Raw genomic sequence first — 13,077 nt, forward strand, 5'->3', positions numbered from 1 at the left:
CTGCACTCCACCCTGGATGACCGAGTGAGACCCTGTCTCCAAAATAAATAAATAAAATTTAAAAGGTGGTATTAAAAATTACTTTCTTTTTTACCATTTTAAGATTTAGGTGGGCCAGGCACGATGGCTTACATCTGTAATCCCAGCACTTTGGGAGGCCAAGGCAGGAGGATCACTTGAGCTCAGGAGTTTAAAACCAGCCTGGGCAACATAGTGAGACTTCATCTCTATATTATTTTTTAAAAAATTGTTTATTTAAAGCATTTTGCATAGTGCATTTCTTTTCTTGAAGCAAGGAGTCAATTAGTATAGGAATATAGAAGTATAGATATGTATAGATAGGTCTAATCACTCCTGTGGCTCCAGTCATTGAGTATATGGTAATGATACCCAAATCTTTTTCTCACTGGGATCTGCCTCAAGAATACTAGACCTACTAGCCACAGACACACCAACCTTTATGTTCCTAAACCTAAATTAATTAACTTTCTACACTCCTATACCCACTCTGTCTCCAGCATTCCCTAGGGCTAAATAATACATCTACCCACTGCTTAAACCAGAAATTTATGTATTATTCTTGAATTTATTCCTTACCCTTGGCCATCCAGCCAACTACATAGTATTTTTGGATTATATCTCCTATGGTTTAAAGTGTTCCATTTATTTCTTTTTTCTTTTCTTTTTTTTTGAGACGGAGTCTTGCTCTTTCACCAGGCTGGAGTGCAGTGGTGCGATCTCTGCTCACTGCAACCACCACCTCCTGGGTTCAAGCGATTCTCCTGCGTCAGCCTCCCGAAGCTTGTATTACAGGCGTGTGCCACCACGCCTTGCTAATTTTTGTATTTTTAGTGGAGAGGGGGTTTTGCCATGTTGGCCAGGCTGGTCTGGAACTCCTGACCTCAAGCGGTCCACCCACCTCCGTCTCCCACAGTACTGGGATTACAGGTATGAGCCACTATGCCCAGCCTGGTCCGTCCCTTCCTTCCTTCCTTCCTTCCTTCCTTCCTTCCTTCCTTCCTTCCTTCCTTTCTTTCTCTCTCTCTCTTTCTTTCTTTCTCTTTCTTTCCTTCCTTCCTTCCTTCTTTCCTTCTTCCCTTCCTTTCCTTTCTTTCTTTCCTTCCTTTCCTTTCTTCCCTTTCTTCCTTCCTTTCTTTCCTTCTTTTCTTTCTTTTCTTTCCAGATGGAGTTTCACTCTTGTTGCCCAGGCTGGAGTGCAATGTTGTGATCTCGGCTCACTGCAACCTCCGCCTCCTGGGTTCAAGTGATTCTGCTGCCTCAGCCTCCTGAGAAGCTGGGACTACAGGCGTGCACCACCACACCCAGCTAATTTTTGTATTTTTAGTAGAGACGAGGTTTCACCATTTTGGCCAGGATAGTCTCAATCCCTTGACCTCATGATCCGCCCACCTTGCTCTCCCAAAGTGCTGGGGTTACAGGCATGAGCCACTGCGCCTGGCCTCTTTTTTTTTTTTTTTTTTTTGAGATGGAGTCTCACTGTGTCGCCCAGGCTGGAGTGCAGTGGTGCGATGTCGACTCACTGAAACCTCCGTCCTCTGCCCCCGGGTTCAAGTGATTCTCCTGCCTCAGCCTCCCTAGTAGCTGGGATTACAGGTGTGCAACACCGTACCCGGCTAATTTTTGTATTTTTAGTGGAGACGGGGTTTTGCCATGTTGGCCAGGCTGGTCTGGAACTCCTGACCTCAAGTGATCCGCCCACTTTGGCTTCCCAAAGTACTGGGATTACAGGTGTGAGCCACTGTGCCCAGCCTGGTCCCTTTCTTCCTTCCTTCCTTCCTTCCTTCCTTCCTTCCTTCCTTTTCCTTCCTTTCCTTTCCCTTCCTTCCTTTCTTTCCTTTCCTTTTTTTTTTTTTTGATGGAGTTTCGCTCTTGTCGCCCAAGCTGGAGTACGATGATGTGATCCCAGCTCACTGCAACTTCTGCCTCCCGGGTTCAAGTGATTCTCCTACCTCAGCCTCCTGAGTAGCTGGGATTACAGGTGCCTGCCATCATGCCTGGCTAATTTTTGTATTTTTAGTAGAGACGGGGTTTCACCACGTTGGCCAGGCTGGTCTCAAACTCCTGACCTCAGGTGATCCACCCGCCTTGCCCTTCCAAAGTGCTGGGATTACAGGCGTGAGCCACCGTGCTCAGCCTTCATTTATTTCTTACACCAGTTGCAGAAGCTAAACATCTGAGAATCATGTATAATGTATCTCTTTCCTTTATACATCATTTGTACTCCCTTGAGTATGTCCTTCCAATTTCATCAACTAATAGTTCTTGAATTCAGTTACGGTGTAGCCTCTACTTACCTTTCCAGCCTCATCTTACACTTCCCTCTCATTTTTTCATTTTGTGCACACACTCCATACATGCCATGGTTTTGTTTTTTTTGGGGGTGGGGAGACAGGGTCTCACTCTGTCCCCCAGCCTGGAGTACAGTGGCACAATGGCTTATTGGAGCCTCAACTGCTTGGGCCAAAGTGATCCTCCCACCTCAGCCTCCCAAGTAGCTGGGACGACACATATGTGTCCCTACACCTGGCTAACTTTTTATTTTTTATAGAGATGGAATATCCTTACATAGCCCAGGCTGGTATTGAACTACTGGGCTCCAGCCATCTCCCGCTTTGGCCTCCCAAAGTGCTGGGATTACAGGCATGAGCCACCATGCTGGTCAGCTCTTGAATTTGTAGTCTACCTTGCCTAGCAACTCCTACTCATCCTTCAGATCTCAGTCCAAAGCATCACTTTTTAGGGAATCCTTTCTTGCCCCAAGCTAGGTCAGATTGTCCTCTTATAAAGCCTCATTGCCTCTTAGACCCGTGCATCATCCATTACATTCATTGTCTAAATTTATTTGTGGTCCTAATTATTTGATTAATGTCCATCTTTCTGACCAGGATATAAAGACTATGAGGACAGAAGCAGTCTTATTTTTGTTTACCTTTTTATCCCTAGTGCCCAACATGTTGTAGGTCATTATATATTTGTGGAGTAAATAGGTGGTCATTGCCACCATCTTAGGCCACTGATAACCTCTTTATTTCCTTTTTCAGAAACAGGGTCTTGCTCTGTCACCCAGGCTGGTGGGTGGGTGACGGATCATTAAAAAAAAAAAAAAAAAAAAAAAAAAAAAAAATATATATATATATATATATATATATATATATATACACACACACACACACACACAATTTTTTTTTTGAGATGGAATTTTGCTCTGTTGCCCAGGCTGGAGTGCAGTGGCACAGTCTCGGGTCACTGCAACCTCTGCCTCCCGGTTTCCAGTGATTCTCTGGCCTCAGCCTTCCAAGTAGCTAGGATTACAGGTGCCCGCCACCACACCCGGCTACTTTTTTAGTAGAGACGGGGTCTCACCATGTTGGTCTCGAACTCCTGACCTCAGGTGATCCACCTACCTCGGCCTCCCAAAGTGCTAGGATTACAGGCATGAGCCACTGTGCCTGGTCGTATAATTTAATATGTTCATGATATTTTTCTGCTTATAATCATTCAATTGTTTCATATTGTCCTCAGGATAAAGTTCATATTCTATTCCAATCTCATCTCTCACTCCCTAACCCCTCATCCCCGCTCCCTTTTCACTCTGTTCCAGCAGTGCTCAAATATTTGTAGGTTCCACTCCCCATTCTTTATGTATGATATTTCTTCTACCAGGAACTCCCTAGCCTTCTGCTCCTTCTTTTACCTACTAGTTCCTTATGATGTCAGGTCTCAGCTTCAGTGCTGCTTTCCCCTCAAACAAGAGTGAGTTAGATTTCCCTCTTAAGTATTCCTGTAACACTCTGAACCTATATCTGTGATAGCACACATCATACTGTATTGAAGATGCCTGTCAGCTGGTTGTCCCAGAGCCATTTCTTTATGAATGTTCTGGAACCAGGTACAATCCAGGCAGATAGCAAGTGCTCACTGAATTCATTCATGTATATGTTAAGCTATTTAGATACCAAGGCTGAAATACTGTTGGGGTTAAATTACTGTTATGAACTTCTGTTTTTTGAGACAGAGTCTCACTCTGCCACCCAGGCTAGAGTGCAGTGGAGCGATTACGGCTCACTGCAACTTTTACCTCCTGGGTTCAAATGATTCTCCTGCCTTAACCTCTCGAGTAGCTGGGATTACAGGCATGCACCACCATACCTGGCTAATCTTTGTATTTTTAGTAGAGATGAGGTTTCACCATGTTGGCCAGGCTGGTCTTGAACTCCTGACTTCAAGTGATCCACCCACGTCAGCCTCCCAAAGTGCTGGGATTACAGGCATGAGCCACTAAGCCTGGCCTGATCGTTGTTATGAACTTTTTGACTTTAATATAGTGGCCAGGAATACTAGGAAGTGTATTTATAATACCAGGAAATTTGCAGCAGAGATGAAGATCTACCTAATATAAATAGGTTCAGTGTCACTAAAAATTACAGACATGTAAATTAAAACAACATTGGGAAATTATTTTTGCCTATTAAATTCACAAAGATTACAATGATTTATAATATACACAAGCTGGGTAGGGTATGTTGAAATAAATACTCATAGAGTATTGAAGAATAAAAGGTACACAACTTTTTCTATAATACAGTTTTTTAAATAATACAGTTTCTGTTAAAATGCTACATGTTCATAATTTTTGACCCAGAAATTCAACTTCTAGATATGTATCCTACTGAAATATACAGATACTGAGGCATCCAGAGATACAAGTACAAAGTTACAAAGTTGTTCATTGCAACATTGTTTGTTTTTTTTTTTTTTTGAGATGAAGCTTCACTCTTGTCCCCCAGGCTGGAGTGCAATGGCACGATCTCAGCTCACTGCAACCTCCACCTCCCGGGTTCAAGCTATTCTCCTGTCTCAGCCTCCCAAGTAGCTGGAATTACAGGTGCCTGTCACTGTGCCTAGCTAATTTTTTGTATTTTTAGTAGAGACAGAGTTTCACCATGTTGGCCAGGCTGGTCTCAAACTCCTGACCTCAGGTGATCTGCCTGTCTCGGCCTCCCAGAGTGCTGGGATTACAGGTGTGAGCCACCGTGCCCGGCCCATTGCAGCATTGTTTCTAAAGGTGAAAATGTGAATACAGCCCAAAAGTTCATCAGTAGGATATTGCTAAAATAGATGCTGGTGCATCCATATGAATAAATTATATACAGTTTAAAAAAATTAAGTAGCATTTTATCTATAGATGTGGATAGCTAAGATACACTAAATTTATCAAGTAGGTTACAAAACCCTACCTATGTAATATCCACGTTATAAATAAATACATAAAGTCATAGTATATGCTAGTGTAATTTGAGTATGTGTGTATTAAAAAAAAAAAGTGGCCGGGTGTGGTGGCTCACGCCTGTAATCCCAGCACTTTGGGAGGCAGAGGCCGGCAGATCACCTGAGGTCAGCGAGTTCAAGACCAGCCTGATCAACATGGTGAAACCCTGTTTCTACTAAAAATACAAAAATTAGCTGGGCATAGTGGCAGGCACCTGTAATCCCAGCTACTCGGGAGGCTGAGGTAGGAGAATCGCTTGAACCTGGGAGGTAGAGGTTGCAGTGAGCCAAGATTGCTCCATTGCACTCCAGCCTGGGCAATAAGAGCGAAACTCTGTCTAAAAAAAAAAAAAATCTGACAGAATATTTACCAAACTCTTAGCAGTGAATTATTTCTAAGTCACTAGTATTAGGGAAGCTTTTACATTTTATGTTAAATATTTTCTGTCATGTTTGACTTTTTTTTTTTTTTACAGTAAGCATGCATTGTTAAAATCATCAAAGTAAGATTTAAAAACATGCAAAAGGAGCACAGACTAGATGTTGTTGTGCTATCAGTTGCAAGTATGAGCTGTACACTTAATTTTCTCCCCCTTTCTCAAATAGAATGCCCAGTGTTTACATGGGGACATTGCACAGTCACAAAGAGAAATTACACTAAAAGGCTTCAGAGAAGGTAGTTTTAAAGTTTTGGTGGCAACCAATGTGGCTGCCCGTGGTTTGGACATTCCTGAAGTTGACCTGGTGATTCAAAGTTCTCCTCCTCAGGTAGGAAATGGGATTTGATTTGGGAAAAATAAGAGCAATTTTATAAATTCCCATTTAATTTACAACATATTGCTTGGGATGTGAAAAATATGTCATCTCTTCTTGCTCTTAGCCATTTTTTGTTAGTGTGCTATTAAATTTATCAGATTCTGATACTTTTGCAGATGATTAACTCTATTGTTTGTATTTGAAGCATGGAGCAACAAAATCAGGCAGAGAATTACAAAAAGTTGCCATAAAGAAACCTGGGATGAGGTGGATTAAAAGGTTTTAAATCATATTGCCTTTACCCCAAAATCCACACATATAAATTGTTTGGAATGTTGAAAAGGGCAACAGGATTGAAATAAATATATTATTATTAACATTATTATTTGGATTCCAGAATGACTGGAACTTGCTAGATTTTTAAAAAGTATTACCTTTTATAATCTTTAGGATGTTGAGTCCTATATCCATCGCTCTGGACGCACAGGTAGAGCTGGACGGACAGGGATTTGTATATGTTTTTATCAACCAAGAGAAAGAGGTCAACTAAGATATGTGGAACAAAAAGCAGTAAGTAGAGTTAAATTATTTCAGGCTTATTGTCTAAATGGTGCCTTAAAAGAGAGCTCTTCTTATATTTATTCTTACAAGTAGGTCTTCATAACTTTTCTCAGTTTAAGCTGCATTTGGATGTGAAGCCTGTGGAGATCTAAATTTATATTAGCTTCAAGACTTTAATACAGCTTTTATTGTGAAGACAGTGGAGCTGACTTTCTCATCTTTTCCTTGAATTTCTCTCTTCATACTAAAATCAGAAGTGCATTGTGATTTCAGTACTTCTTAGTCCAGCATTGTAAATGGGTGACTAAAAGATTGTCTGGGTATAATAGTTAAGATTCTTTTAAGTATGGTACAATAGACAGTTTCTAAAGAAACTGTAAATTTTCTGTGGTCTGGTTTTTTGTGGTATTTCACATTTTTTCCTATTTTTATATGTGTTTTTATATGCAATTTCATATACTTTGTAAAATGAGATAGTGTAATAAGGAAAAAAGCTGATAGATTTAAACATCTGTTTTGTTTTGTTTTGTTTCAAATCAGGCTTGTTTTACAAGTGAAATTCCATGATTGTAACTAAGGGGCAATTCAAAAAATTATTTTTCTCTTTCTGAAATTTGTAATTGATGATTTATGAGAAAAAAAAGATCTTGGCTGGGTGCAGTCACTCACGCCTGTAATCCCGGCACTTTGGGAGGCAGAGATGGGCAGATCACTTGAGGTCAGGAGTTTGAGACCAGCCTACCCAACATGGTGAAACCCCATCTCTACTAAAAATACCAAAATTAGCTGGGCATGGTGGTAGACACCTGTAATCCCAGCTACTATGGAAGCTGAGGCAGGAGAATTGCTTGAGCCCGGGAGGTGGAGGTTGCAGTGAGCCAAGATCACGCCACTGCACTCCAGCCTGGGCAACAGAGCAAGACTCTGTGTCAAAACAAAAACAAAAACAAAAAAGATAAAACTGATCTTTTAATCTAGGGCTATGAAATCTTTAAATGCAAGAAATAGAAATTCAACGAACTATTAAAATATTAATTTAGGAATTAATTGTAAAGACTTCCATTTTTCTTTAATGTAACTCTTTCATTTTCAGGGAATTACTTTTAAACGTGTAGGTGTTCCTTCTACAATGGATTTAGTTAAATCTAAAAGCATGGATGCCATCAGGTATGCTTTCTGAACTTGCTGAATAATTGTTTCTTTTGTATTAGGCTATTCATCTGTAAGCTCTCCCAGTTCAAATAGCAGAAAATTTTACCACCAGTTTTACCAGCAGACATTTAGTTATATTAAAATATAAAACGGTGGCTCATGCCTGTAATTCCAGCACTTTGGGAGGCCGAGGCGGGCAGCTCATGAGGTCAGGAGATCGAGACCATCCTGGCTAACACGGTGAAACCCTATCTCTACTAAAAAAATACAAAAAATTAGCCAGGCGTGGTGGTGGGCGCCTGTAGTCCCAGCTACTTGGGAGGCTGAAGCAGGAGAATGGTGTGAACCCGGGGGGCGGAGCTTGCAGGGAATCGAGAGTGCACCACTGCATTCCAGCCTGGGCGACAGAGCAAGACTCTGTCTCAAAAAAAAAAAAAAATATATATATATATATATATTATATATATATATATATAGTGGCTGGGCACTGTGGTGCACGCCTGTAATTCCAGCACTTCGGGAGGCTGAGGTGGGCAGATTGCTTGAGCTTAGGAGTTTGAGACTAGCTTGGCCAACATGGCGAAACCTTGTCTCTACAAAAAATACAAAGATTAGCCAGGAGTGGTGGCGCGTGCACCTGTAGTCCCAGCTACTTGGAAGGCTGAGGTGGGAGGATTGCTTGAGCCCGGGAGGTTGAGGCTGCAGTGAGCCAAGATCGTGCCAGTGCGCTCCAGACTGGGTGACAGAGCAAGGCTCTATCTCAAAAAAAAAAAAATTACTCCTTCTTTTTCCCATTTTTCTTCTTATCTTTTATTTTTTCCCTATGTCTTGACCAAGAATACTATTTTTAAACCATAGGTCTCTGGCTTCCGTTTCTTATGCTGCTGTTGATTTTTTCCGACCATCAGCTCAGAGACTGATAGAAGAGAAAGGTGCAGTGGATGCATTGGCTGCAGCTTTAGCCCACATTTCTGGTGCATCAAGCTTTGAACCACGATCTTTGATCACCTCTGATAAGGTAGAAATCTGTGAGAAAATTGTACATGAGTGGGAAAAGGTTAAGATTGAACATAGTAAATATTGTAGTGAATTATTGTGCTTTCTGTGCAGAAAAAAACTGTTTTGCTCTATGAGAAACTGGTCTCCTTATTTTCCTCTACTCCCTAATAAATCCTTTTTTGACAATCACCTCTTCCAAATTTTTCAAGCGCACAGAAAAACTGAAAGAATAATGTAGTAACCACATACGATCCACCTAGATTCAACTGTTAAAAGTCTGTATCATTTGCTTTATATCCTTTTTTAGCTCTAATTTGTAATTTAAAAAAAATGACATGTAATAATTGTACATATTTATAGGGTATGTGGTGATGTTTCAGTACATCCGTACATACCATGTATAGGTATCAGATCAGGATCATTAGCGTATCCATCGTCTAAACATTTATCATTTCTTTGTTTTAGGAACCATTCAATATCTTCCTTCTTGCTTTATAACTTTATAAGTATGTTTTTTTTTTTTTTTTTTTTTTTTTTTGAGATGGAGTCTTGTTCTGTTACCCAGGCTGGAGTGCAATTACGTGATCTTGGCTCACTGCAACCTCTCCCTCCCGGGTTCAAGCAATTCTCCTGTCTCACCCTCCTGAGTAGCTGGGACTACAGGCGCACGCCACCATGCCTGGCTAATTTTTGTATTTTTAGTAGAGACAGGGTTTCACCATATTGGTCAGGCTGGTCTCAAACTCCTGACCTCAGGTGATCTGCCCTCCTCAGCCTCCCAAAGTGCTGGGATTACAGGCGTGAGCCACCTCACCCAGCCTGTATTTTTTTTCTAAATCATTTGAAAGTAAGTCGAAACACCGTGATATCATCCCTAGATATTTCAACATGCATCCTCTGAGAATAAGGATATTCTGCTACATAACCACAATATAATAAGCTCATCTGTGAAAATTAATGATAGTTCTGTATCATCATCTAATATTTAGTTTATATCCATTTTTTTCTCATTATCCTGAAAATGTCTGTCTGTCTGGGTATTTGGAGAGAAATATAGGAAATGGTCACTTTGCACAGACCTTTGTTAACTGAAACTTGTATCCCAGAACCTACATTTCATTTTGTAAGTTTCCATGGAATCCTGCAAAGTAAGAAATAGACTCTGCACAATTAACACAGTAGCATGCAAAGTAAGTAAGAAATGCCTGTGTGTGTGTGGAGGGGTTGTGTAAGTGTAACACCATCTGAACTGGCCTGCTGCCAGATTCGTATCACATGTCAAAACATACCACACCAGAACCATTGGTGCAGGTAGCTCAGAGATTTTTTACTTATTCAAGTATAAGTGAGGGGAGTTTCTTGGTGAAGAGAATTTTAAATAAGAGTTCTGTTATGTCTGAGTGGAGAGAGTGAGTGAGCGAACCTGGTCCTGGAGACATCTGTAAGACTAGAGCCTGCTGGTGGGATTTTCAAATAACAAAACAGACTAATTTTGGGCAGCACATCCCTGTGATGGGGAGGAGGAAACTAAAAGGGCAGGGCAGGTTCACTTGGATGTGACTTATTTGGTGTAGCACAAATGAATGCTGCTGGGGTATCTGATGGTTTCTACCTGGTAGGTGTTAATAGTTTAGCTAAATGTCATTTTGCTTTGAGTGACTTATTGGGCTCCATTCCGTTTATCCATATGTGTACATATACCTATTTGTATGTATGTTTTTAAAAATTCAGGATCTAGTTAAGTTTTACATGTTACATTTGGTATTATGTCTCTTTAGTCTCTTTTAGTCTGGAACTGTTTTCTCATCTTTTTAATTTTTTTCTGATATTGATTTGGTGAAGAGTCTTGGTCGGTTGTTTGGTAGAATATCTCACTGTCTGGATTTGCCCGAATCTCTTCAAGCATCATTTAACTTTTGCCTTATCCTCTTTTAAACTGAAAGTAATATCAAAGCTTGACTTTTATATTTAGGTGAAATGTTTTTGGCAAGGGTACTTTATAGTTAATATGTACCTCATATTGCATCACATCAAGAGGCATAAAATGTTAGGTTGTTCCAGTACTAGTAATGCTTAATTTGCATTTATTTAAGGTGGAAACTGCCATATTGTAAAGGTGTATTTTACTCTCTGTAATTAGTAACTTGTGGGGTGATACTTTAGCATTGAGCAGATATCCTATCCCTAATAACCCACCAAATGCTTAAGACAGTATTTAAAACATATTTCTTTAGAAAATATTGAGATTTGAGTTAAGAAGTACCTAAGAAGTTATTTAGTCTCAACTCTCATCCAATGAAGAATCCCTCTTTGGCAGATGGGTCATTTAATCTCTGATTAAATATCTTAGAAACAGGGTGTTAGTGGCTTTAAATTTCTTTCATGGGTTAAACCAAAATCCAGTCTTTATCAGGAATGTCCTATAGGCTTTTCCTCTTGCTATCTCCTTGACGTCATCTCTTATCACTCTCCCCTTTCTTATTTCAGCCACCCTAACCTATTTGGTTTTCCTCAGACATAAACTTAACTATTACACAAGGCCTTTGTACATACTTTCATTGTCTTGAATGTTCTTCCCTTCTAATAACCATGTTGCTTCCTCCTTTACTTCATTCTGGTCTCTGCTCAAATATCATACCAGAGAGGTCTTTCTTGATCACTCTAAAATAGCTTACTCCTCCCTATACTCTTTGTTCCCTAAGCCCTGCTTTATTCCTGTTCGTGACGCTTATTACTATATGATATTCCATATATTTGCTTATTTGTTTACTGTGTACCCCCCCACCCAATCCCACATACAGGTGTAGGTACATGCACATGCACTAGAATTTACTGTCCATGAGAGAAAGGACTACTTACTGCTGAATCTCTAGCACCTAGTACAGTCTGTGGCACATACGTAGGGTGCACTCAATAAATATTTGTTTGCTGAATGCATCCCCATATCTTCTTAATGTTGATTCTTTTGCTGTTAGTGAAGCTTTACAGAACAAATAATTTTTGCTTATGTAACACTCCTTCAAAAGTTTAAAGAAATTGGTCAGGCACGGTGGCTCATGCCTGTAATCCTAGCACTTTGGGAGGCTGAAGCAGGCAGATCACTTGAGTCCAGGGGTTCAAGACCAACCTGGGCAACCCCGTCTCTACTAAAAATACAAAAATTAGCACGGCATGGTGGCACGCACCTGTAGTTCCAGATGCTTGTGGGGCTGAGGTGAGAAGACTGCTTGAGCCCAGAAGGTTGAGGGTGCAGTGAGCTGAGATCGTGCCACTGCATTCCAACCTGGGTGACAGAGCGAGACCCTGTCTTAAAAAAAAAAAAAAAGGTTAAAGAAATTTATGTTGTATTTATTTTTTTTTTTTTTTTGAGACAGGGTCTAGTTCTGTCACCCAGGCTGGAGTGCAGTGGTGCAATCTCGGCTCACTGCAACCTCTGCCTCCTGGGCTCCTGGGCTCAAGCCTCCCAAGTAGCTGGGACTGTAGGAGTAGGCCACCATGCCTGGCTAATTATTATTATTATTATTTTTGTAGCAATGGTTATTTCACCATGTCGCCCAGGCTGGTCTCAAACTCCTGGGCTCAAGTGACCTTCCCGCCTCGGTTTCCTAAAGTGCTGAGATTACAGATGTGAGCCACCACACCCAGCCAAGGTTTTCGTTCCAAGCTGACTTTAACTCCTTCAACATTTCCTTAATTCTTCACTACCTTGTTGTCTTTCTTGGCTCTGGTTTGCTTAATTCTTAATTCTCTCTTAAAGCATAATGGTTAGAATTAAATAGAGTCTTACAGCAATACATAGGATAGTACTTTCAATTATCTATAAACACTATTCTTCTAATAATGTGGTTTCAAAAAAATTTTTTAGCTGCAATGTTATACTTTTGGCTCATAAGAAATGCACAGTTAAGTCTTGAAGGATTATAGAGTTAGAATTTCATTGTACTGCTGCTGATTTATTCCCAAACATAATGTGGTTTTTATTCCTTAAGGGGTTTGTGACCATGACTCTGGAAAGCCTAGAGGAAATACAGGATGTCAGCTGTGCTTGGAAAGAACTTAACAGAAAGCTGAGTAGTAATGCAGTGTCTCAGATTACCAGAATGTGCCTCCTGAAAGGAAATATGGTAGGCTTTTCCAGACAATTAAAAAGCTTTTTAATCAACTACCCCAAATGTTTACAAACACTAGCAAATTTTGTTCTTTCTCTTTGAAGCCTAATGGCATGAATAATGCTGTTTTTTCTCTGTTAGTTTGTTTCCAATTATAAATTTGGGGCATTATATATGTAACCCATTCCTCCAGAGCTGTAAGTCATTCTGT

General features: G+C 40.4%; 1 protein-coding gene across 4 annotated transcripts in view; it reads left to right on the forward strand.

Annotated features, from left to right (window-relative positions):
• DDX50 (DExD-box helicase 50) overlaps positions 1–13,077 on the forward strand; it is a 59,623-nt gene that overhangs the window by 31,437 nt on the left and 15,109 nt on the right. For all 4 annotated transcript variants that reach the window (XM_003815914.4, XM_008968915.4, XM_034930700.3 and 1 more), the window contains 5 exons: positions 5,896–6,057; positions 6,496–6,615; positions 7,700–7,773; positions 8,617–8,776; positions 12,747–12,881. In XM_003815914.4, coding sequence (XP_003815962.1) covers positions 5,896–6,057; positions 6,496–6,615; positions 7,700–7,773; positions 8,617–8,776; positions 12,747–12,881 — 651 coding nt within the window. The remainder of the gene's footprint in view (positions 1–5,895; positions 6,058–6,495; positions 6,616–7,699; positions 7,774–8,616; positions 8,777–12,746; positions 12,882–13,077) is intronic.

The sequence above is a fragment of the Pan paniscus genome, chromosome 8, assembly GCF_029289425.2.
Source record: "Pan paniscus chromosome 8, NHGRI_mPanPan1-v2.0_pri, whole genome shotgun sequence".
Classification (NCBI taxonomy): domain Eukaryota; kingdom Metazoa; phylum Chordata; class Mammalia; order Primates; family Hominidae; genus Pan; species Pan paniscus.